The sequence below is a fragment of the Teleopsis dalmanni genome, chromosome 1, assembly GCF_002237135.1.
Source record: "Teleopsis dalmanni isolate 2A chromosome 1, ASM223713v2, whole genome shotgun sequence".
Taxonomy (NCBI): Eukaryota; Metazoa; Arthropoda; class Insecta; order Diptera; family Diopsidae; genus Teleopsis; species Teleopsis dalmanni.
The window spans coordinates 56,495,771-56,523,142 of NC_051846.1; the positions used below are offsets into that span (position 1 = coordinate 56,495,771).

The window sequence follows — 27,372 nt, forward strand, 5'->3', positions numbered from 1 at the left end:
ATATCCCAAACTTAAGTTTTTTTGAAAAAAGAAAAAATAAAAAAAATTATAATAAAAGTTGATATAAATAAAATTAGTGCAGCTACTAGTGTAGGGTACTTGATAGAGCTAAAGTTTTAGCTATTCAAATTTTTTGTTTAATAAAAAAAATAAATTATAATATCAAACGACAACATGGAAGCGTACTCGGCGGATTTGTTGTGGATGGTCATTATTGGTTTTATAATTGCATTCGTTTTGGCATTTGGCATTGGCGCTAATGATGTAGCAAACTCATTTGGTACAAGTGTGGGTTCTGGCGTACTTACTATACGCCAAGCATGTCTACTAGCAACGATATGCGAAATTTCTGGCGCAGTTTTGATTGGTAAGAATACTTTAAATCATGATAATAGCAGTGACTTATAACTCTTTTATTGTTTTTTTAGGTTATAAGGTTTCGGATACAATGCGTAAAGGTATACTTGAAGTAGGCCTATATGAAGGATTTGAGGAGGAACTTATGCTTGGTTGTGTCGCTGCTCTGGCAAGTAGCGCTATATGGTTGTTAGTTGCGACATTTTTGAAATTACCTATTTCGGGTACGCATAGTATTGTTGGTTCAACAATTGGTTTCTCTTTGGTTGCACGTGGAACACAAGGTCTTAAATGGTCTACACTCGGTACTATAGTCGGTTCTTGGTTCATTTCTCCCGTTTTGAGTGGTTGTGTGAGCATTTTGTTATTTGTGCTTATACGTAAGTTTATATTACGCGCAAATGATCCATTGAAAGCTGGCTTTCGCTCATTGCCAATATTCTATGGAGTAACATTTTTCATAAATGTTATAAGTGTTGTATTGGATGGACCAAAATGTAAGTATATAGGTAAATGCATTTGGTAAATAGTATATATTTAATATGATTTCTTTTTGAAATAGTATTGTATATGGATAATATACCTACTTGGATCGCTATAAGTGTAAGTGTAGCATTGGGACTGTTGGTTGCTTTATTAACACAATTAGTTGTGGTTCCGATGCAAAAGCGAAATATTGCAAAACAATTACGTGCAAAAAATCCAGTTAAATTCAATTTTGAGGATTCTGTTGGTAAGTGTAATTTATTTAACATTTATTATAAAAATTAAATTTTATTTAAGTGTAATTATGGGGAAGATATTACAATAATTTCGGATACTGCTAAATATACTTAAATACTGGTCTTTTCAAAAGTATTGCAGTATACAAGCATGAAAATTTTTCTACAAAATTGTTTTTAAAGTTTGAAAACAATTAAAAAGTTAGGTTAGGTTAAACCTTACCTAACAAAGATCATTAGAGCACTACTAATTATTGGCCTATTGTTAAAGCACGTATAAAATGTTTATACGCCAGATAAAGAGGATCACTAGAAACACTTAGAAAGACTAACCGAGTCAGTGTTCATATAACGTCGTGAAAAATTATAATAAAAGTTGCGTGCAATTATATAGCTGTGATTTATGTGTTTGTTTTAAAAAAAGCAAAGCATGTTCATTGTTAATAAAACTGCAAACTTAATGGATATAAGTGAATCTGTGTTTTAATATGATAAAATATATATAAAGCATAGATATTTTGCATTATATATATTATTACTTTACATACATATATAATAAGAATTTTTTAATTTTTCTAAAATATAGATTAGTGTCAAAAGAAGTTCTTTGATATATATATACACATTACATGTATATATGTTATTGGTTTACAAGAGCACTATTAGTATATATAAAAATATAATCCATTTCTTAGTTACAGCATTTTCAACACGTAGTTTAATTACTTAAATAAATGCTTTCTAGGCTTGTTTATTTTAAACTCGATTAAAATGTAATTCGATGATTTTGTTATATTAAATATGTTGGTAGTGCTCTCCAGCACTGATAATTCTATTTCAAGATAGAGGTATTTAAAACTATTATAACAACATTGTAATATCTTGATTAAGATAATAATGATTTAGATATAGATGATTAATGAGATAAAAATACACCAAACCATTTTATGTAATTATTGTACTTAATAATAATATTATATATTAGTATATAATATTATATACTGTATATAATATTATAATATCGGTTATAATATTATGATAAAATAAAAAGTTTTTTTTTTATTAATATGTCAACTAATTTTATTACAGAATCTTCCCCGTCCGGTAGTCCCAAGAAAAATAGACGGCCATTATCGCTTGTTAGCGAAGGTAAGCAATTACCAGCAATTGCCGAAATAACTGAATTAGTTTCTCTGACTGATAATTCTCCAAAAACATTTAAACTTGCACCATATGGTATGGCGAAAAATGGCTTAAACGACAATTATAAAATTAATCCTGATATTATAAGAAAAGCAGAAGATTTGCTTGGTAAAGCTAGTTTGGATAATACCGATTTAACTATTACTAGTTTAAATTTCATTGATGAACAAAATCAATATGAACATGGTAACAATGGTTATGGTTTGGTCACTACAACAACTTTAACAACTAATGGTAAAGAAAACACTTTACAGAAACTACAAAAAGAACAACAACTACAATCATCTCTATTTAATGGCAAAAGGTTAGTCTATTGAATATATAATAATATTATATATTTTAAAAATTATTTTTTTAAAGTATTGAAAATAAAAAAGAGCTTCCAACCAAGCAAGAAAAAAATGGCTGTGTATCAAATAACAACATCACTGCCTTAGAACCAAAGGATTCAATTACAAAAAAAGATTTAAAAGTTGTTGAAAGTGGCACTAGTCTTGAGATGATGATTTCTTCAACGTTATCACCAAATTCAAGTAAAGTTCCTTTGATTGAAAGTAAAGAAGCTATAAATGAACTTAAAAACTCCGCAACCAATCAAAGTGATGAGGAAACAGAAGAAGTATCGATGCTATTCTCATTTTTACAAGTTTTAACTGCTACTTTTGGAAGTTTCGCACATGGAGGCAATGATGTGAGGTAAAAAATATAAGTTAAAATAGTAAATATAAATAGTTTAAGTAATTAATAAGTTTTAAGTTTTTGTTCCACAAGTGGGAGTAACATTTTTATGAAAATTTGTTGTTTGTCCAGAGTTTGCGCCGCAATGAAAATCAATTTAATGTCGCAAGAACTTTATTCTTTAAAATATTTATTTAATCTATTTGATTATTAATTGAACCATGTAAAATATAGAATTATCAATATATAATATTAAATTGTGATTTACATATATATTAATTATTATTATAGATACTCATTTAATTGTTAATATTAAATTAATTTTGCATTTTGTTGTAATTAATTTAGTAATGCTATTGGACCATTGATTGCTCTTTATATGATATACAGAGAGGGTTCTGTAATGCAAAAAGCTGAAAGTCCCATATACATATTAATATATGGTGGTATTGGTATTTCAGTTGGTCTTTGGCTTTGGGGCCGGCGCGTTATTGAAACAATTGGCAATGACTTAACGAAAATAACATCATCAACGTAAGTTAAAATTGTTAAATAAGTTTTTTTTTTAATTTAAAATAACAGTTATATAATTTACAATTATTTTTTATTATTGTGTGATAATAATACAACTTTCATTTTTAGTGGTTTTACGATTGAAGTTGGCGCTGCTATAACTGTACTGCTTGCCAGTAAGATTGGTTTACCAATATCGACTACACATTGCAAAGTTGGTTCTGTTGTATTTGTTGGACATATTAGTGGATCTGGAAAGAAAGCAAAAAACAGCGATGATCGAAAAACTAAGCCTAACAATGATGTGTCTGTAGAATGTGGTACATCTGGTGTTTCGACTACAGGTGGCAGTAGTGATATACAGATAACTTCAACGTCTCAGGAAATGGAGCATAATAATGGCGGAAATAGTAGTGTGGATTGGCATTTGTTTAGAAATATAGCTTACGCTTGGATTGTAACTGTGCCAGTTACTGCCATTTTAAGTGCAGCTATTATGTTTGTACTTTGCAGCATTGTTATAGGATAAATTCGTAGGCAAAATTTGCTGCCGAATTGATGTATACTTTAGTAAAGAAAAGCATTAATAATATAATAAAATATATGAAATGTACAAACTTATTTAAAAGTTTGACATATTTATTGATTCCGTTCTGTTAAATTCGAAAAAAAAATCAAATTTTTGTATTGCAAACAAATTATTTATTATTAGTACTTAAATTTTAAAAATATACAATATTATATTAAATAAAAATTATATGGTTAAAATTAAAAAAAAAAATAATCATAAATAGATCGTCGTTGTTTATAAATTTAAAGTAATAATTTAGAAGTCGTTATGCAGCACATAAGTAAAAGATATTACAAAGTTAAAAATTAAAATAAAATAAATATGTTAAAAGTTATAAATAAAAAGTGGCTTATAAAAGTATTTAATAATCTTAAAACCAAATTTAATTTGGCTAAAACTAAACTGTAACTGTTTACTATTAATTCTTTTAAGAAAAAAAAAACTAACTTTGTACTGCATATCGGCTTTAACTCAGTCATTTGTAAAGTTCAATTAAGAGCAATTTTTGATATTTTCTTTTATACTAAAGTCAATGCAAATGCATAAACAAACTAATATATAAAACCATCTAGTTATAGCAAAATATTAAATAAAAACTAAAAATGCTCCAGATAAGACGTTGAAAATACTGATAATTGTGATTTCAAAATTTTTATAAAAATATTTGACAAATTTTTTAATATTTTTTTTTCAAATTGTATAACTACAAATATTGATATATAGTTAACTTTTCATTTTTTTGTAAATTAAATGCAACAAAACACCCAAAAATTAACACTATTATTACAGCAAATTACAGCAATTATTTTTGATTACTTATATATAAAAAATTATTTGTTAAATTTTATTAAATAAAAATTAAAATAAAATATAAAATATTTTTTTTTTCACATTTCAACTTTATTAAAATTATTATTTAACAACAAATTATTTTTAACCACAAAATTTTATTTAAATTTATAAATATATGTTGCTTTTAATTTACAATTTGTACTTTTTCTGTTCTAATTGATTTATACACTTTTGATTTATCTTACATATATATATACAGATTACACTAAACTACTTCCAACACTAAAGTAACTTAAACTTAAAGAACAAGAATTTATTGTTTTAAAAAAACACAACACTACTTAATAAAAACAAAACACTTTAAAACAACACACTACTTAAAAACCAAAACTAAAATACTATTTAAAAAAATACTTATGTTTAAAACTAATGTACTTAATGGTAATTATTGAAATGTAATGATATTAATGTTATCAGTAAAATCATTGATAAAAATGTGCTAAAACTAATTGTTATTAAAAAATCTTCTGTTAAAAATAAATACCTACATATGTGCTTTGATCCTTTTTGAAAAACAAAATTAATCAATAATATATTTTTAATGTTTGCAATTATTTGTTGTTCATTTTATTAATTTATATCTGCTGACAAGGCTTTTTTTTTGTATAATTTGCTAAAGGAATTAAATCAGACATTGAAAATGTCCAAATTATAAAACCTAAGGTTCATATAAAGTGAAGATACATTTGTAATTTTTTAATAGTCATAACAAAACTAAAAATTTACTTTTTCTTAATTAATTAATTAAGGATTAATGACTGTCCCTATGCCACTCTTTTTATGAGAACAAAAATTATAAAGGATAGCGAATTCATAAGTCGATACTTACTAAATGTCTATATAATTTAATTACGAATTAAATCTATTCACTTCTGTTATTGTTGTAACCCACTAAGACCTGCTTGTAAAGTCTCTTTTGGAGTTGTTGAAAGGTACTTTATCGTCGTTGGCGACAAGTGGCTCCGGGACGTAGACCCGACCATTCGTGGAACCCTTACATAGAGTACTATGTATTGCTTTAAACATCTTTGGAAGTTGTCCCAACGATAGGAATGGAGAATTATAATGATAGCATAGTTACGACAATAAACATGTTTCGTTATTCTTAAACATTGCAAAAGAAAATCATTTAACATTTAATAATGAAATAATAAATGTATTTCTTAGTTCATTTTATGTGTATTTGTGTGCACACAAGTTCGGTAATGATTAAAAACTCTCAAGAAAAACTGCTGTATAAATATTTTCGACTATAAAATAATAAATGTATCTCTTAGCTCAGTTTATATATATTCTTGTGCGAATCATTTATTCTTTAAATTTTTAATATCCTTTAATAATTACCATGCTTTATTGAAATTTTGTCAATTGTGAATTACCACTATTTGCTTTAGTCAAGCATACCGCTAATGCTCAACAATCCTTAACTTCAAGAAGAACCAATTAAAAAAATAAGAAAAAAAAGATTTTTAATGTCAAAAGTTAAATTTATATAATGTTGTCAGCATATATAAATCATATTTTTATTTTTAAAGATATCTTCTTCGATTTAATAATTTTAAAAATAAAGTTATGCAAAAATGAGTTAAGCAATATAATAGAATTACTTAAATTTAATTAATTTTATTTAACAAAAGCAAATATTGTTCAAAATAATACATGTTTATAAATAAGCTTCCATTCCAAAGGATTAAAGTATGTACTTTTATATTTGAAACAAACAGTAAAGCCTCAACAACGGCAACAAAAAATAAATTTGTTATTGTTTATTTTTGTATTTTCTAAAAAAAAGAAATAATGAAATAAAATGTTTGTAGTTCGTATTTAGTTTTTAGTAAAAATTATAATTAACCAGAAAATATTTAAACAAAAAAAGCATTGTTAAAATAATTGTTTGTGACTATTATTAGTTACCAACATACCAAGAATGTGTCAATCAATATTCAATACCTTTTTGTTAAATATGAAGTAAAATATTTTGTATAAATTTTCACACCTACTACAAAACTCAAATACCTAAAAACTAAATTGTGCTAAATTGCCCCTGAAAAATAATACACAAATGCCAAGCCAATAAACAAAACCAACAACTCTTTTTCTTTTTCTGTTTTTTTTTTTTTTTGAAAACAGTATTCAACTTAATTTGTCTTATAAACAATAACAAACGTATAATTGTTAAGATCAAAGCACCAACAAAAATTTCTTCTAAAAATAATTAACAAAACTTGTATATTTAATTTATTTTAAATATATATATTTTTTCCAAGAAACTGAAATAGTAAAACTTATAAATGTCCTTAAACTCAAATCAATGATATTAAAAAAAAAAACAAAACCATTGGTAAACATTATATATTTTAATTAAGTAACAAACAAAGAAAAATGTAATTATTTAAAGAAATAAAAAATAAAGTTTGAGAGATATTGTAACAAGTTTCTATAATTTTTTACTTCAGCTACTTTATAATCAAAGACTACATTCATACTTTCATATTGACTTATTCAATATGAATATAATGAATATTATAAATATTATTAAATCTTTCCATTCTCAATTTTAACAAAAAATGTATAGTCAACTTTTTATCCGGAGATACTTGACTTGTTCACATTAAAAACTGCTTCAGCGATTTATACTGGCGGCCACCAAAATAGCCAGAAAGAAGAAGACCTCATCTAAAAATTTCTCCAAAATAAAAACAAAAGAACAAAAATAATAACTATTTATCATAACAAGATTAATAAATTAATCTCATTTATTAAATTAACAATATTATAATAATAGCAGAAACCGTTTCTCAATTGACAGCCCGAGCAAAAATATGTTTTTCAACAATCTTTTTTTACCTCATAGGTCAGGAAAAATTAACAACCCCAGTTATTAACAAATTAACTAATTATACTCTCAGACTGTCAAGCTGTTTTAAGGTCGTTGAATTCAGTTAAGATTACATCTACAATTGTTTGGTTTCTAGACAGTGGCGTCGCTAGGCGTCAGCGATGTCGGCGACCGCCGACGGCCTCGCGCCCGCAGGGGTCTCGCAAAAAGTTACCGACTGTGGATTCTAAGCACTTAATAAATATTTTGAGCAATTTGGTTTGATAATGGCATTAACTATATTCGAAGTATTCCCTAATGTTTATATAGTAATCAGATTCATGTTCACAGTTCCAGTCAGTATAGCTTCGACGAAAAGAAAGAAGCAAAGTTAAAATTGTTTAAGACGTACTAGAAAAATATGATGGTCCAAGATAGACTATCTTCATTATGATATAATTTAAAAAAAAAATAGGGTGATACTAAAAGTAGGAAAATTCATATATTTTAATTTGTGTTTATTTTAAATTGATTAGCAATAAAACTTTCAATCATGCTTTGTCGTATTAGTGAATGTAACTTATTTACTTTTACAACTGGGTTATAAAGGGGGCCCCGCAATTCTGATGTCGCCGACGTGCAGAGTTGGTCTAGCTCCGCCACTGTTTCTAGATGCTACGAGTCGCTGAGCAAGGTGTCGACATGGTTTAACATTTTCATTACTTTGGGTTTCTAGTCACAGGAGATTAGCTACCCAGACAATTTTCATTAAATATGTATTGGGAGCATCTGATAGATATGTACATGAATCAGCCTCTATAGAACAGTTTAATATAAAATGGGAAAGATCAATGATTTTTGATATAGAAAAAAATCTAACGATCTCATTAAGATGTATTATCAAGATATCAATTTAATAGTAAGTTTTCTAATGCATCACTGTTAGGAAATATATATTTAGATATGTATGAACTGAATTAATCTATTTATATAATATAACATTTCAACATTTTTTTAGAGTTCTGTTACTTTACAGCTTTATTTTATTAAATTTATCTATTCTATTCCGTTAGAAACTTTTGAAACTAGTATCTAAACTAATTAATAGATTTAAAAATAAGTACGCACTTATCTCGTAAATCTTTGTATGGATTTTGTATGGAAAATGTGACTAAATTCTACATTTTTAATGATTTAAGTACCCTTGTCAAAACATATTAGTATAATAATATGTATGTTAAAACTTATTATTTTCGAATCTGTTTGTCATATTTTTGAACGAAAGGAAACATATTCCACCAGCTATTTGCTCATTAATGTTTTTAATACTAGTAATTTTGTTTTTTCAAATGAAACGAAATAAAAATTCAAAATTCAGAGCAATCAAAATAAACTTTTTTATGTTATTAGTGCTATTAGAGTGGTAATTTTTTCAATTTGACATTATATAAATCAGCGTATTATTAAATTAATTAAACAAAGAGTATAAGTTAGCACCGTTTGTTCAAACCACCTAAGCACTTCCAATTATATGAATAATTTATAACGACAATAATAAGAATTTTGAAATCAATATTTATAGAATATTTAATTTAATGTAAATGAGAATTATAATAATTTATTATTTTAATATATTAAAAAAAGTGCTAAAAAATAAAACAATAAATTTCTAATAGGTAATTGAAAATATATGCTCTCAACTATTTATTAACACAATTTATATTCAATACTAATGAATTGTTTTTGTTTCATTCTAAGTAATGAAAATTGATGTTATTAAAACTAAATATATTAATATTAAAATCTTTTTTATAAGCTATACTTATGTATTTTTATAAATAGTTTTAAACAAACAATTTTTCAAAGTATAGTATAACCAATGACAATGAAATAAAATAAAATGTTACCGTGGAACATAAAGTGCTAAGCTTTACCTTTTAATATTTGTTGAATAATTAATAATCAGTCGATAATTAAAAAAATTCATAACAGTTTTTTTAACAACACATTAATAATTGTTGTAAACAAGAACTTTTTTTGGTTATTAAATATAAATAATAATTAAAAATAAATAAAATTGATTTATATTTATAATTCAAAATAAAAAAATAAATAACTAAAAATTTAATGAATCATCTATTAATTACAAATTATATTACACTTTTAAATAAATTAACAAATAGTGATATTTGTATGTATATATATTTAGTTTTAATAAATGTATGTAAGTACTTAAAAAAAACTTAAAGGATGGAAATCTTAGATTAATTTTATGATAAGAATATGTATTGTATGATATGTATGTAAGTGGCACGAGATGTGAGTTGCACGAGAGTAGCAAATATACAGGGCTTGTAAGCTTGTAAATTTGAGAATAGTTTTAATTGTTTTAAGGTAGGTACACATTGCCACTAGCAAAAATAAATAAGCAAATATTTTTTTACATCCATGAATTTTTATAAAAAGTGATCTGCTTAAAGCAAAAAAAAAAAATTAGCAACAATTTCCTTTGCATAGTAAAGTCGCCATATAAACATTAATTCCAAATACATGTTCTGTTCTTACTTGATTTAACAGAATTGTACTATTAATTTCTGTTAAAATCATAATAAAGTTATGGCATCAAGAAAATGTGGATAGTTTGATTGGCTAAAGTAAATTGTTGTTGCGAACCTCTTGATGGTGCACTTGTTCAAAAGCTCTTAAATTTTGCAGAGCGCACTGTGACATCTTATTGCATTTATTATTTTATATTATATCTTATAGATAAATTCTGAAATTTCAAACTGTCACTCACAATAAGCAATATTGGACTCCAATAATATGGAGCCCAATTTTGGGGTACTCCAGTAGGCTCAAACCTGGCAATTATCCAGCGTTTTCAATCTTAAACACTACGAATGATTACAAATGCACATTGGTATATAACGAATGAATAGCATCATAAACCACTACGTGTTCCGACAATTAAGGAAGAAATATCTCATATTATAAAGAATTGCGCTCATCGCATAAACCCGCTGATAACACACCTGATGTCCCCCACCAACACTTTTATAAGGCTGGAAAGAGAAATGCCGAGAGACGTTTTAGATATGTATATGTAAGTCATACATTTCAATTTTAAGTATATATGGATATGCCACTGGGCATAGTCCATACGCACCTTTCTTTTTTCAGATCGTAATAATTATTATTACGATTCATATTAAAAATATTACTTCTTCTCATTCATATCTGACAGATTATAATAAAATAAATGGATAAAAAAAAATTTTTTATAGATTAAAGAGTAAGCAACATTAAAATTATTATCATTTCAGAGAGAACCTTCAATAGAATTGGATTTTTAGTACATACATACTTTACTACTTGTCTTATATTTAATTTTTTTAATTTCAGTCAATAAATGCTAAATTTGTTCGCATCTACGAAAATGAGTTAAATACGAGTACTTTAAAATAACGTAAGATTTTCAGTAATTTTTTTATTAAAAATTACTGAAAAATAAGAATTTTTAAAACTGGATTGATAAAAATTTAAAAATAAATGATATTGAATTAAAATTTTATGTATATTTTATTAAATTTAAATTTTATTTAATTGCTTGAAATTGGCTTCTACATGTGCACTTATTTTTGAAAAAATACTGTTAGCAAAGATCGTAATATGTTACTGTATAATAATACGGTCTTTTCTACGATTTGTAGAACTTAAAGTTTGTTGTTGTTAGAGTTTTTATATATTATTACGGTCTTTGCTACGATTTTCAGAGCTTTAAGCTAGCTGTATATTAATTGATTTGTTAAAAAATTGTTAACTAAATGAAAACTTTTTTAGTTGAAAGTGCTTTAAACTTGTTTCGCAAAGACCGTCTTTATTTTTTATCTTGAAAGCTTATCGAGAGTAAACCTGAAGAGTGCTTTCCTTAATGTAGCTGTAAAGCAGCAACAAAAGTGTTGATGGCTTAAATAAATGAATGCAACATTTAAAATAAGTATGTGTGCTGTGTTTGGAAGAACTGTGGTGCGCGGGGTTTCAATTTAACCGAAAGCAAACTAATGTGCTTACAATATTGCTAAAGTCACAGTTGAGTTTCGTTCTTTGTAGCGGTCGGTTGTGTTTTATTTTATTTTCTTCCGTGTCGAAACCGTTTAAAAGTTAAGCTCAAACGTGGTGAGAAGTAGAAGTTGATTTTCTATTTCGGTTTTTTTTTCAACGTTACTGCGACGTGAGTGAAGAAGTGCTGATGCATGCTTGCATTATGAAAATATAGTAACAACAATATTTAAACTAAAATACAAACAATAGTAAATGAGGCAACATTCATAATTTTCAATTAAGTCGATTAAGACACTTGCACTAGTTTTACGTTAAAGTTAATTTCAGTTACTTTTTAACAGTGCTGCCAATTGCGCTGTTAACTTACGTTTAGAACGGTCTCTTGTGATTGTTGTTTTGTTTAATAAATAAATTTGCATGATTCAGTACAATGTGTTTTGATTAATTTTTTTTTTTCTCATTTAATATATTTGGTTTTAGTGTAACATAAAGTGTTTCGTACAAAATATTTCATTTTCAAAACTTTGTACATTTTAAAGTTATAAAGAGTGAAGTATTTATGTGCTTTGATTTGTTAACTTCATTTAACTGTAGAAAATGATGATGATGATGATGACGACGATGATGATGATGTGAAACTTACTATCTGATTTATTTTAAGTGTATTACTTAATGTTGCCTCCTGCCATTTAAATCCGATTTACGTGCATTGAACTGATTTCATGTGTAAGTAGCTATTTATGACATTTGCTTTTTAACAAAAAAAAAAAAAAAATTGTATAAGAAAGAACTTTATAAGGTTTAATATATTGTTGTTATTTGTATATTATTAATAATGACAAAATACTTATTGATAATGTTTATTCAAAACATAGACTTAATAAACATAAAAATTGAATACCAATAATTATAACAATTATATACATAATATAATAATAATAATTATAATAATAAAAATGTATTTATTAAAATAATTATTAATGTTCTTATATGTTTTAAATATTGCCGGGTTTTAGGTCGTGTTTTTTTTAATAACTTGTATTATTTAAAAAATAAACTTAAGATTAAAAAAAATATCACAGTTGTTAATTTATGTAATATATTTTATTAACAGATATTTCGGTCTAATTCGTAGACCATCCTCATTGTTATTACAATTATAATAATTATAATAATACAATTATATATAATATAATTATATATAATACATTTATAATAAGTTTGTTATTTATATAATACAAGTTATTATGTAAAAATATAAATTTAAAGACACGACCTAAAGCCCGGGAAAATTTAAAACACACAAGTATTGAGGTCAACACTAAAACAAATATTTTATTATAATTATTAGTTTATTTAAAAATTTGTTTTTTGTTTAAAAAATTTTGATTTAGAAAGTTTATACTTAAAATTATTACTTTTAATTTTGAAATAGGTTAACAATTCCGACGGAATATTGATTAATAACATTTATATTAATTAAAAATAATTTGAATTATATTCGAATTGATCTGTCATAGAAATTATATACATATTGAAATTATAATTTAAGCATTGATAGTTAAAAGAATTATATAAAAGTTCCTTAAAGAATAATATATAATTTATTCCATTGAATTTTATATCGAAACAAAATTTGTAGTTTTTAAAAGTTATAGTTTATTTATAGTCTATTTAATATATATGTGATTTAAATATATATGTTATATTGTGTTGTTTTAGAAAAAAACTTATTTCAGTAAAGGCATGATAATATTCACATGATATTTACGAACAAAATAATTTAAGGACACTAAAGAAAAAGTTGAGATAATTAATTAAAATGCACATGTTTTTTTAAATTATTGCTTTGGGATCTGTTCTCTTTGCTATTTCCCAACATCACAATTAAGGAAAAAAAATTGTAAATAATTATATTGGTGTATATTATTAACTTACTTTAATCGCTATTCACCATTTGCACGAATGGTAAAGTTATCTTACTCATCTTAAATCTTAAAACCAAATGATTTTAGCGATTGATTAACATGATAATTAATGGTTGCGTCATTATCACGATAGATTAGACTAAATGACGCTAAATATGTAGACATCGTCTTCAATCGTGGTGGAAGTATATATGAAGGAATAAAAGGTTTTTTTTTAAACATTTCTATACTTTTGGATTTGTTGTATTAAAGAACTTATAAAAAATTTATTTAATTTCCATTCACAGATTTTGACGATTTTCAATAGGGCCTGATAATCTAAATTTGATAGTTAATTTCTTCCTTCTTCGTTCGTTGAAATTCCGAAATAAATTTGTTTCACTTCAAACTCTCTCGAAGAGTAACGAGATTTGATTAGAGATTTTGATTACATTTTAGAAATAAAATATTAATAAGAAATTGATTACTTGCTTAAAATATAAATATAGGCTATCACACTAATACTAGGATTAATGTAGTATGAGTCAAAAAATGAGTTAACCGTATTACAATTTAAATTTTTGTTATATACGTACATTTTTTTTGTTTGGTACAACGAATTGGGACGTACTTCGAATTTACTTCGAATTTAAGTAAAACAAAAGCAAGGTTATTAAAATATTGTAAAATTACCAATTAACATTACTATGTTTAAAACCAGAAGTGTAGTTTTATTTTTCTGTATTTAAAAATTAAAATTTTTAAATGTCAGTGACTTTTTATTTTAACACTTTTTATTTGAACATAAAAAGACTAGCTTGTAATGAGCAGATCGAATTTGGGAAGTAGTTAAATTATTGTATTTAGTTCGCAATACATAGATTGTAGATACTTTGAATAAAGAAAGTTCATTTAGTTAGTTCAAGTACGTAAGACTGTACGGAATAAAGAGTGCTTCGAATGAAGTAGTGTATTGATTTTATAAATGACTTATAACCAAGAATTTGAATAAAGAGATGATTAATATAGAAAAAAATAAATATTTATTACTTTTTAGTTATAATTTAACGTCAGTTATGATAGAAGTGACTATTTTACTTAATAGAAACTATTGTATTTGGTAGAGAGATTTCGAAAAGTAGCGAACTACAATAACAAAAAGTCTTTTTATTATTTTATTAATTAATTAAATTTTTGGCTAACCATACTATATAGCTGTTTCGAGTATTGACAAATACCTATCATCTTGGACCCATCATGGTCTTGGAAATTATTTCTTATATTTAATTATACGTAAATATTTTTTTGAGGCTGTACTTACCAAGGGTTGAACTTGTGCAAAAATTTATTTACAAATTCACTTGCTGTGTTATATTAGAACAAAATCGAAAATATTTATTACTTGATACTTGTTTTTCCATGAAATCTAAAAACTATCAACAATATCGAGACTGAGTAGGTTAATGAATTTAAAGATTTTTCATACATATTTAGTTTTAGGGAGAGGCTTGAGTTTCAATGTTTCATTTCCAATGGGAACTATTGATAAACGTTAGCATTCGACAGTTTTCTATACTGGAGATGTTGCGGAGTGAGTCGAAGAATGGCTCATATACTAGAATTTGAATGTTAAAAGTCTGGACAGTAGCATAAAAGGCAAAAGAACAGGAGTTATTATGGTACAAGTCTAACCTAATTAAGTCATTGTAACATGTCCGTGACATATCTTAACTTTACATATGACATCAATTATCAAAAGTTTCCTGTTTAAATTTAAGCTGCTAATAAGAAACAAACAGATTTTTTTCCTATGTTAATTAACAAGTATTGCTATTTATTCCATCAATTTCATTTATACATTTTTTACTCAAAAATTAAAAAAATTAATTTTTTGTGTTTGTTTTTGACTTTAACATGCATTGCTATTTATTGGGAATCATTACAAATTTAAGATATATAAAAATATTAGCTAACTCATACAATTTGATGGTCTAAGTTAATGTAAGAAAGACTTTTCTTATATTTTTTTTCGAACTTGAGTTTATTCTACAATTATTGTAATCAATCTTAAATACCGATTCGAAAACATAATCTCATTTTTTATCTTTTGTCTTAGCATTGAGATTAGATTCTGTATAGCAATCTTTATTCTATAAATAGTAATCAGCTTATTTGTGACTAATGTTTATTAAGATACCTTTGCAAAACAACTAACATTTAATAAACTGTATTGGAATGTTGGTAACAGTTTCCGTAGCACGGAAGTTTAAACAGTATCTGCTGCAGCAACAATAGAGTCGTAAGAAATTTGCAATTACTCCGTGAAAAAGTGGCAGGGGCAGTCAGAGTAACTCATATTAAAAGATACAAGCAGACAAGTTAAGATTGTTCGTTTTTCTAAGCCGCATGAACGTTTTCATAACTTTTAACAACAAAACTATGTACAATACATTGGACAGACAATAGATGTTAGTTTAGTTGTACTTGCTAATTCAGTGTTGGATACTACAAGTAACTGGAAAAGATCAAGCAGTACTCGTACCAGCAGCAGCAGCATCTGTACCAGCGACTTTGGTAACAGCCTCTGCTCTAAAGTGAGGTATTGCAAATAGTTTTCTTGCATTATTTTATCTTTTTTTTTGTATTTTAGTATATGAATTTAAGGCGTGGTTGCACATGCGGTTTTGGAATTTGCACTATTTTCTTCAATTTTTTTATTTATTTATTTTTTATTTTTGTTTTTTTTTGATTTCTTGTGGTCGTAACTACTAGTGAACGTCACTAAAAATATTTTGTTTTAGTTTTTTATTGAAGACTCCTTGTAATTGTTAGTTGGCCCCTATCTGAGTGCAAATTTGAATTCATTAAAATATTGAAAGCAATTATTAAGAAATTTTTACATTGCTCAATAATTTACAAAATTCGAAAGCTTGAAATATTTTTATATTATTTATTGATTGACTGAAAATTAATTGTCTTTTAAGACGTATGGTATGGTAAATTTATGAAAAAGAAATGTGTAATGGGAGCGTTACACATACGTGGAAAAGTAAAACAAAAATAATCAATTAATCTAAATTCAATTAAATTTAGATAAAATATGCGTACGCATCTGTGCATTGCATTTGTAAACTCTTTTGTACAAAATAACACTGAATATCAATCGATTAATACGTGCTGTATAAATGTAAATGATATGTAAAGTAGTTTTTTTTTATTTATATTCATCTATTATTAATGTGAAATAATAATTTATTTTTTTTTTATCTTACTATAATAAAAAGCGTTGAAATTATTAGATTTATAAGTCAAGAGTTTTTAATATGGTTTAATGAAACAGATTCATAATCTCTTAACAGTTATGAGATTAACACTTGAAATTTATTATAAAATTCTTTTATTATTAATGCTGGAGGTAAAAACATTATATGATTTAGTATTTGTAGCTCTAATTATTTTTGTAACCAATCTACACTCCAAATGAAATTAATTTTACTAGCTTTCTCTAAAAATTGTATATATGCCATAAGACCTATGTTGAATTATTTTTCCTGTAATATATGACAAATTTTATTTTGTTAATATATATTAAATTGGATTTAAGTATAATAGGTATAGTTAAAGTCTAGCTTTTATTAAAAAAAAAAGTCAAATACATTAATACTATTATTTTCGTTTCAGCGAAATTTAGTTTTTTTTTCCATACAAAATTCAGTTTTGAGGTTAGAACGAAATTAAGAAAATGGTCTTAATTTCGTTGAAACGAAGGCTTGAATTAAGGGATATTTCAAATGCAACAATGCTTAAGATAAATTTTAAAAAAAGATAAAAAGATAAGTTGAGATAACGAAAAAGGGACATTTTTTTAAAATAATGTCAGTGAAAAAAACTGTAACTGTTATTAATTTAAAATAAAGTGAAAAATAATAATTCACATACCTGAAATCCACTAATATGCTGTTCAGACACACCTTAGTTTCGCAAAAATCTTAGTTTCATCTTCGTTTCAGCGAAACTAAGTTGTTTTTTCCATACAAAACTTAGTTTCAATGTCAAAACGAAACTAAGGAAAATAGCCTTAATTTCGCTGAAACGAAGCATGAAACTAAGGGAATTTTCAAATGCAACTATGTTAAAAACAAATTTTAAGCAAAAGATAAAATTGAGATAACGAAAAAGTGACATGTATTTTCAAAAACAGCTGACTTTAATAAAACCGGGAAAATATTTTGAATAAAATTTAAACAGTTAAGCATTGGCGATGGAGAAGAAAAGTTATAAAAAAAGGTACGGTTGGACCCAAGCAGCAGAAAATGCACTTTTGGAGGTTTAGGAGTGCAATATGGAAGGCTTTCGTGGTGCACGCAAGAACGGGCATGTACATAAAGAAATCAGCGATGCATTAAATCAACTCGGGTTTATGCTCAATCCCAAAGAAGTGCAAACGAAAATAAATAACATGACCTCAAAATTCAGGTATTTGGAATTAACGTAATGAAGATAATAATAATCAGGATGTTGGTTTTTATCAATATTTTTCAGCTCTTTTAACCATTATGCATTAATGTGGTCGTTGTTTTCATTTAAAAAATTGTGCAGCACACAACAAGCACTCACAATAATATTTGCATTATTAATTCTATTGTCCAAACCCTTTCCTATTCGTCGAAATCGTGCTTTTAAGTGTCCAAATGCATTTTTAACAACCCTTCTACATTTCGAAAGTTTCTAGTTATAATTTTTTTTACAAGCGGCATATCAACATTAAATTCCATATGTAAACAAAAAACATATGATTTCCTTAATTTGGGCAGTATGAACACTTTCGAAACTAACTTAGTTTCATTTTTCCGAAACTAAGGAAATTTGGCTGTCTGAACATAGCATAAAGCTAATAAAAATACTGAATGTCATCTTTTATAGTTACAATAATCAACTTTTAAAATTTCCCACATACAAATGGTGTTTGGAGCATATAATTTTTAACATTCGATTTGTGAACAAAAAACATATGATTTCCTTAATTTGGGGCAGTATAAATACTTTTAAAATTAACTAAATTTCATTTTAACGAAATTAAGGAAATTTGGCTGTCTGAACATAGTATAACTTCATAGACTTTCTCCAGGGATATCATAATATATCTTAAAAGTTACAACTTGATAATGAAGGACATCTACAAATTCATAATAAATTATCTATATTACCGATCTTATTTTTATATGCTTGCAACTTTAAGTATAATTTTAAATAAACAACTTTTCACCCAGAAAATTTATTGACTTAATGATTGTATTTTAGTTAACAGTAGATATTCAGATACAGCACAGTTTTACACCCGAGTTCTGATATACCTATAACGCTTATTCCAGTGCAACTTAATTTCAATGCAATATTTATGAATCATTCATAGAGGCGATATAAATCATTTTTGCTCGGTGTGTAGTCTACAAATCTCCGTCATATTTCAGAACTGTCTTTATAAATGGTAAGGGCACTACGCTTTGGCTTCATTTGTGATAACTTTTTTGATTCTGTAATATGGTCACCTTAAGTTATAAATAAGTAATAAGGTAACCTTATTATTGATAATGCTCACTTCTCTTAGTACCATGTTAATACATGTAAATTTAGTCTGTAAGCAATTATTGAATAAAGAATATTATAGATCCAAAAGAGTTTGATTATTTATATGAATGAAGTTGCATCAATTATCAACTGCTTTGTCAATATTATGTCCTGGTTAGTCGAAATGTTTTGCAAGGAAAAATGATAAAATTAGTATTTTTAATTAAAACAGACTTCCGCAACTTCAATATATTTATTTCAAGGATCGTTTAATAATTTCATTTTATATAAAGTTTTTTAGACATAAAACATAAAAAGAGCTGATTCTGAGCTTCACATTTGGCAGGACCCGAGTTCGATTCCTGATACGAGTAATTAAATACAAGTATTATTTCCAAGACCACTGATAATGGGTATTTGTCAATATTCGAAACAGCTGTATGGTCAGCCAAAAATTCAATTAAATCAAATAATATAGAAAAAATTTTTGTTGTAGTTCACTACTGCTGAAAAAAACCTCTTTATGAGTTTTATTTTATATAAAGTTTTTTAGAGTTTTATTTTATATAAAAAAACTGTTTTTGCATTTCAGAAAACTCATGCTAGATACTTTTTAGCCAATCTTATGTATTTATATGTATATAATTGATGTTATTTACCAGTGTCCTTCTGATGTTCCATGGGAAAAGTTAATATTTATTAGATTAATTTGCAAAACCATTTCGCATACCAAAATCGAGAGAACTCAATAAATTATTTTAGAAAGGTTACGTATATTAAAGTTTGTTTACTTACAAAATTATTCTGCCAACAATAAATAAAAAATCTATCTTTTGTTTTGAATAGAGCTAAACCAACATTTATATTTCTTTTAGATACACTTATGATCATTTTGTTTTAGAAATTAAGATTTATATATGTTAGCTATGTTCAAAGACTTTTTGAGTTAATTATTCGGTAATTTATAGTCTTTTAGCTGAGCTTACTACTTCACTCTCTGCAACTGCAATGGGAGGAAGATTGAGAATAGCTGCCATTAGAGTTGTTCTGATGACTGCATTCATTAAAGTGAGTTGATTATTTGGTAATCCATAGACTTTTAGCTGAGCTTACTGCTTGACTCACTGCAACTGTAATGGGAGGCAGATTGAGAATAACTGCAAAAACAGTCATTGGAATTGTTCTGATGACTCCAGTGATTGAATGCGCCGAAAGTTGTTGAACCTTTGTTAGAATCTTAAACTATATTTTCTATTTAAATGGTTGATGTTAACCTTCCAGAGTTTGTTATTGTATTTTATAAAATTATTTTAGAGCCTTAATGAAGGTTTTTCATGGTAGTTATTGTCTACGGTGTTAATGTCGATAATTTGATGTTTTGTTCTTAGAGTAGTAGGAAAGCATTATACATAATTTTTGTTTCCAACTTTGCACAACCATTTTATTTAAAAATTGTATTACAAATCCAATCAATTTCAATGTATTATCTGCGTTTTGTTCGTGATATTTTCTTAGATCAAATGAAACGTTACTGAACTATTAAGAAAGAAAAATAAAAATAGGTAAACAGAAACTAGTTTTGGTTTAATATAATTTCAATTCAGAATTTGACATAAATTAAATATAATTTATTCAAATTGCCGGCCTTTGTTGGACTTAATTAAAAATGCACAAATTCAACGAAATTCGTTAGATAGATAGATAGAAAAGATAGTTTTACGAAAACATCAGAATACAGAAATACCAAAAAATGTTTCTTTTGAAATTTTAAAACCATTAAACTATTAAATATTTGTTAGAAGCGAAAAAAAATGTAAAATTTAAGATACTAAATACTTTATTATTATTAAATTACAGCGAATTTGCATTGAAAGTTGTTTGGTTGGTGCTGTTAGAGTTTATCTACTCAAAAGATTTTTCGTTCCATTCAATATTGTTTATGCTAAAGTAGAAATCAAATGTTGTATACTAAGATGAACAATTCGCACAGCAGCGATGTAGTGGGGCATATGTTGAGGGGAAACTATAATATAGTATATAAGATACTAGCAGTTTTACACCATCAGGCATAAAGCGACAGACAGACATTACATTCAAATTTAAAGCCTCCAAGCGTTATTAACTACAATTTTTCTCTAACATTTTTACTCAAATATGCTGTAGTGCAGGTATTTGTGTCTATATATGCGCTATGCTACCTGTATCTCCACTTCTCCTGTTTTTCTATGAATATTTCTATCTCTGCTTGGAAATATACTCGCATATGTACGTGTAGATGCAGATACAGTTGCGTTGCCGCGGTTTGTTTTGTGGTGTTGGAGGCTTATAAAACGTTAATCAAACTTGAAATTGAATTTTTGTTTGAAATTTATTTGAAATCGTAAGCAACAAGTTTTTTTTTCGTTTATTTTTTTATCTTAAACTTAAATGATTCTGTTGCAAGTGATATGCAACAGGAGAGGTGCAGGTGTAAAAATGGTTGTGTTGAAATTGAAAGTACTGGCTAAAGTTGAGGATTTTAATTGATTTGCAGTATGTGTGCATGTAATTGACAGTTTAAGATTTATCAACACGAACACGAATAGATTCTGAATAATAGAGCACAAAGTTACGAGTAGTTTCGTAATTCAGCAATTCATTTATATTCATAGAACTGCACTAGCCGCCTGCAAAAGTTCATAATTACAAAAACTGCTGTTTACTTTTGCAGAATTTAAATTAGGTTAAATTGTTGGAAATTAGTTATGTATGAAGGCTGCACTTTGCTAATTTGCCACGTTATTAATTCTGTGGGTTTGAAGCAATCAAACGTTTGTAAATTAATCTCATGACCAAGCACTTATGTAAACGAAAATTCCATTTAACTTGAACAGTTATACGTAAATAACAATTATTAAATGTTTTCTATATAAGTATATTTTTTTGAAAAAATTCTTAGAATTATTAATATTTATGACTAATTTAAGGTAAACTATCTTTTTGTTGTACTTTCATGATACTATGTTCTATAATTTAAAATGTTGACACATACAAGATATTAAAATCTTTTAATTTAAGAGAATTAATGCGAGAGAAATTGTTTATTATTCACATTAAAAAATGTATTTAAGATATATTAAATATTAAATAATTTTTAATGTTAATTTTTTCTTCCCGAGAGTGAAGCGTCTTTATGACGAAAAGAAACGATTTAAAAGTTAGGCGGATTCGAATAGCAAAGAAAACACAAGCACAAAAATTTATTTAATTTATTGAAATTTGGTTGACAATACTCAAAACAGCGTTGTATGGTCAGCCAAGTTTTAATTAATTAAATAATTTTTTGTCCTTGTATTTTCTTTGCTATTCGAACCCTAACTCTAACTATTAAATAACTTGTTTTCGACATTCATATATACATAGTATTTTATTCTGAATACAGTAAAAAGATAATAGAGATGAGTTAATACATATATTGCATATATTTTTCTCTGTATTACCACTTTGATTAGTTTACAGAGGCTCCATTTATAATTTTAGGCTTGTATTTGCATAGTATCTTAATCCTTAAGTTGCTGTAATAGAATAGTTATATATGTGTAATTTTAGAATTCATGTGTACAGTGTAATACATTTCGTATATAAACGAATGTATTGTATTGTATTGTGATGTATTGTATAAATCTCGCCATTCTATACAGAACATCTTACAGAGTACTCGAACATAACTATAATACACATAACTATAATACTTCGGCCATTACTGGATGGATGCTCATTTTCAAAGTGTCGAAAGTTTTATGATAGTCCGCATAAATATGATCATTTGCGGAATGCAACACAGCAGGTCCGATGGTGACAAATTGCACAGTATTCGTAAAAAACTTACAGTTTGATTGTCTATAACCCAATATAAAACTAAGAAACTATTTAATATAGACCAGACCGAAGTTGGTAATATAATCTTACTTGAAACTGCACAGTATGCACAGAGACCTGTAGATCTAATCGAAAATACTTTCAGCTTATTCCAAAACTATTTTAATATATGCACTAAGATGAATAGAATCTGGTCAGCTATAAACCTATATAAAACTAAAAAAATACTTAATTCAGGTCAGACCAAAGTCGGTAATATTATCTTTCTTGAAACAGGGTACGCACAAAGCCTTGTAGATGTACCCAACGATTTTTTCGAGAAAGAGGAAATTTAATTAAATTTGTAGACAATTTTTACAATGTTTTTACAGAAAATTTTATGTGTTTCATGTGAGTTTCAATATTTTCGATGTTCGAGACTATCACATTAATAATAATAGTAGTACTATATTTGTGGTGATTTAAATGTTTTGAGCTGAAAATTATTGTACATGAAAATAGTGCTAAAAACAATTAAAAGTTTTATATTTGAGATCATAGGATGTTAAACAACATTCTTCGAAATAACACTATTTAGAGTTAACGTGGGATTGCGAAAAAAATTTAAAATTAAATTTAAATTTAAAAATAAATAATATTCGAGACAGCAACTTATAACTTCTCTTCCCAAAACATTTTTTTTTTATTAAATTTAAATTTTAACTACATTAAGCTTTTGAATGTATATGAAGCACTAAATAGATTAAAAAATATTTTATAGTATTTATGTTCATGTGGAATTATAATGTTAATAAATATGTAAAAATATCTTTTAAGTTTATAATATGTAAATAATAGTGATGTACTAATTCATTTAGAAATTCTAAAATATTTTAATTTTTATATCTTACCGACTTTATATATAAATTTAAATTCTTATGTTTTCATTAATTAATTAAATTATGGCACATAGAAGAATGTTAACCTAAAATTTAAAAAGGAATTTATAAAATTCCATTAATTGACGGGAATAGCTTTCACCTTATATTAATTAAAAATTATTTAAAATCTCTACACAATATATTTAAATCTTTCTTTGAATCTTCTTTTCGTACCAATTTTTTGTTAAATATTTTTAGTGTTTTTAAGTCAAAATTTGGCAGAAATTTGCATGACATCGTCTACGATATTCGAAGAGCATGAAAAATGAACATTTACCACACAAAATCTTTAAATATTAAATTAATTAATAATTTTGTTACTTAAAGCATATAAAGCCATATTAATTAGTCTTTAAGTCTTTAAGGTTTTTACTTTCTTAAGCGCCTCTTAGTCCATAAGTTTTTAGAGCGAAATAATGGACGCCAACAAGTCGAAAGCAAAACTATTTTATCTGCTCACTGCCGTTAGTCAATTGTGTTAATTATTTTATGGCTCATCATTAAAAATCTTAATCTCAAGGAAAACATATACACTAAACCCGCAAAGTTGCTGCAGTGCAACGTCTTAGACGTAAGTCAATGAATTTTGTTGAATCTTGCAGATTGAATCTGTATGCAAAAAAGATTCGGCGATAGCGTTTTATCAGACAATATTGGCATTAATTGATTTGTGTGGTAAAATTTTCTTCTCTTATTTAGTCCGTATCTTTTTAGTACTGATTTGGTTAATGAGAAATAAAAGCAAATCATATTTTTGCTTTTCACTAAACACGTAAGTGTAAGTGAGTGAGTCGTTTTTGTGAACCGCAAAACTACAGAAATGGCAACAAATTAACTGTATCATTGAGAGTATCTTTTCGTTTGTTGGATATTTATTTACAAGTTACAACAAAATTATTGTTGGTGACCGGTTCGTTGTGGCTTTAATGCGATTACATTGAAAGCAGGGACAAAAATTTGGGTGCGAACTGCCTTGCGTGTACAGTGTACACTACAAGTGTGCAGTATTATTCAGCACCTGCAGTTTGCGAATGGCTTTTATGCTCTGCATATTTACAAATTACGATATATAATATGATATATTTATGTATGTACAATTGTATAATTTAAATAAATTCGAAAAAGGTCATTTTTTGCTTGTTATTGAATGAGTATTTATATTTCACTTTTAAGACGATTTAAATTTGGGCCACATACCAAACTGATTTATATTTGATTTTAAAGTTAAAAATCAATTAACAATTCAATAAATTTTACTTAAAGGATTTTTTTATTAGCTTTATGCCACGACACGTTAATTTTTAACAAATTTGTGTTATATAAAAATAATATAGAACACTAGACATATATAAAAAAGAACTAATAAAAGACAAAAAAATTGTATAAAATGTTTAAAACAAAAGAATAAATTTTATCTAATGCAAAACACTTTTTTATATTATAAAACAAACTGCAAAACACATTAATGTAAGTGCAAGAACCTAGTTTATCTAAAAGATGTAGTAGATGTGATGCTGGCTAATATCAAAGACCTACTACAGTTCTGGTTAGAATACCTTTAAAGGTAATTTGTTTTCAAAGGGGTGGCATCATACAAGTACTATAATTAAAATAATTACACTAATTTTAATAATTAACACGCTATAAAATGATAAAAGTGACTGTCATTGATAACATATCTTTCCGGTTTCAATGCTCTTTCAATACATATGGGTTGAAAAACAATTTCCAAGTGGCTGTTTTTAAAATTTTGTAATCATATTATTTGTCTAAGGACGTGCATGAGTTCGAGTAAATTGAGGTAAAGTAAATTGAAATTTTCTAGGGATTTTTTGACTTGCACTGCAAATTTTTAAATTTATTTATTTATTTATCAAACATCTTAGAAAATTTTCCAATGGTAACACTTAATTTTTCTCTTATTTACCGTACTCGAAACTCTGGTAAATACCAACATTCGCTGCCATACCGACATAATCTACTATTTCCTTCAATTTTTTTTCCATCAATTTACTTGAACTCGCACACGGTCTAACGAATGTAATATCAAAAACGTTCATAACTGAGATGTGTGACTTTTTTATACTGCATTTTATTCTTTAAATCAAGTTTCTAAATAAAATACAATCGTCAATGTTCTTTATAGATTAGAAAAAAGTATTTGCTTCCATACACCTGTTTTGTAACCTAGCTTATATCAATAATATTGAAAACATAGACAAAATATAGAGAAAATATATCCCATATTTAGAACTACAAACTATAGCCTGAAATTAAAATGTTAAAGTATAACATTGAGTAAAGCTGAGGATTTGAGTTTATTTGCGTCGAGGAAGAAGACACTGGAGCACCTGTTCTCTCAGTGACTGGGCTGACAAATGTCATGCAAATGTCTACGATAATTTCGGTAGTCATCAAAAATTTAACTTTATTATAATATGAAGTTACGCTTGATTACTTTTATTTTTATTCCTGTATTTCGTGTTTGGTGGTGTTGGAGAAAGAGACACTGGAAGTATTGACATTATCCTCAGACTTACTCAGATACAGACTTATTCGCATATAGCGGGCTATTCTTTAAGGTTACTTCACTTGACTTATAGAAGTCTCTCAACCAATCTCGTTCTGTACGTTCAATTTTACAACCTCATTTTAATTCATATACCATTACATATATATGTTATATATATATAGTCCAATAAGTTAGCAATTGTTGAATATTGTTAATGTTTCTTTTTCACCACAAGTGCGCTTTGTTTATTTAAATAAGTAAGAATTAATTTCTTATTGAATCTAAAATCTCACTTCACTTCATCTACCTTTATATATATATATGTATACATATATATTCCTATACATATATATAATATAACTAATTATCAATTATGGAATATTGTTGTTTTTTTTCCTCACTTTTTCTTTATAAATAACTAAGAATTTATTTCAATATTCATTTCAGTTTTAAGTAAATAAAAAAATATAACAATTAAACAACTTTTAGTTATTATAAAAAAAAAAATTATAAATTATAAAAAAAAACAGTTTTCGTATGTTTATTGCGTTATTTGTACGACACATCGTACATGTAAAATTGTATCTTGACATCTTAAAATATATTCACGTACAAAATAATTTATAGTCATAAAAAAACAATACTAAACAAATAAATATCAGTTGTCGTACTAGTTTAGTTGTTAATAAAATTATTTTTTGTTATTTTGTATTAAATAAAAAATTACACTACATCAAATTAAGAGATAAAGCTGCTTATGCAACTAAAATGCCATACATAAATTTTAGCTTTAAAATTTGAAAATAATAAATTCGTATACTTAAATAGTTA

General features: G+C 26.3%; 2 protein-coding genes across 5 annotated transcripts in view; both read left to right on the forward strand.

The window, feature by feature from the left end:
* Positions 1–16: 16 nt before the first annotated feature.
* LOC119670988 (sodium-dependent phosphate transporter 2-like) lies at positions 17–4,371 on the forward strand. The gene is made up of 7 exons (XM_038081500.1): positions 17–367; positions 429–854; positions 920–1,090; positions 2,169–2,586; positions 2,643–2,978; positions 3,309–3,494; positions 3,603–4,371. The coding sequence occupies exons 1-7, from the start codon at positions 175–177 to the stop codon at positions 4,000–4,002; spliced, it is 2,130 nt and encodes a 709-aa protein (XP_037937428.1). The 5' UTR covers positions 17–174; the 3' UTR covers positions 4,003–4,371.
* Positions 4,372–11,819: 7,448 nt separating this feature from the next.
* LOC119668094 (brain-specific angiogenesis inhibitor 1-associated protein 2) overlaps positions 11,820–27,372 on the forward strand; it is a 67,036-nt gene continuing 51,483 nt past the window's right edge. For all 4 annotated transcript variants that reach the window (XM_038077487.1, XM_038077486.1, XM_038077485.1 and 1 more), the window contains exons 1-2: positions 11,820–11,945; positions 12,257–12,502. The gene's annotated coding sequence lies outside the window, so the exon portion shown is untranslated. The remainder of the gene's footprint in view (positions 11,946–12,256; positions 12,503–27,372) is intronic.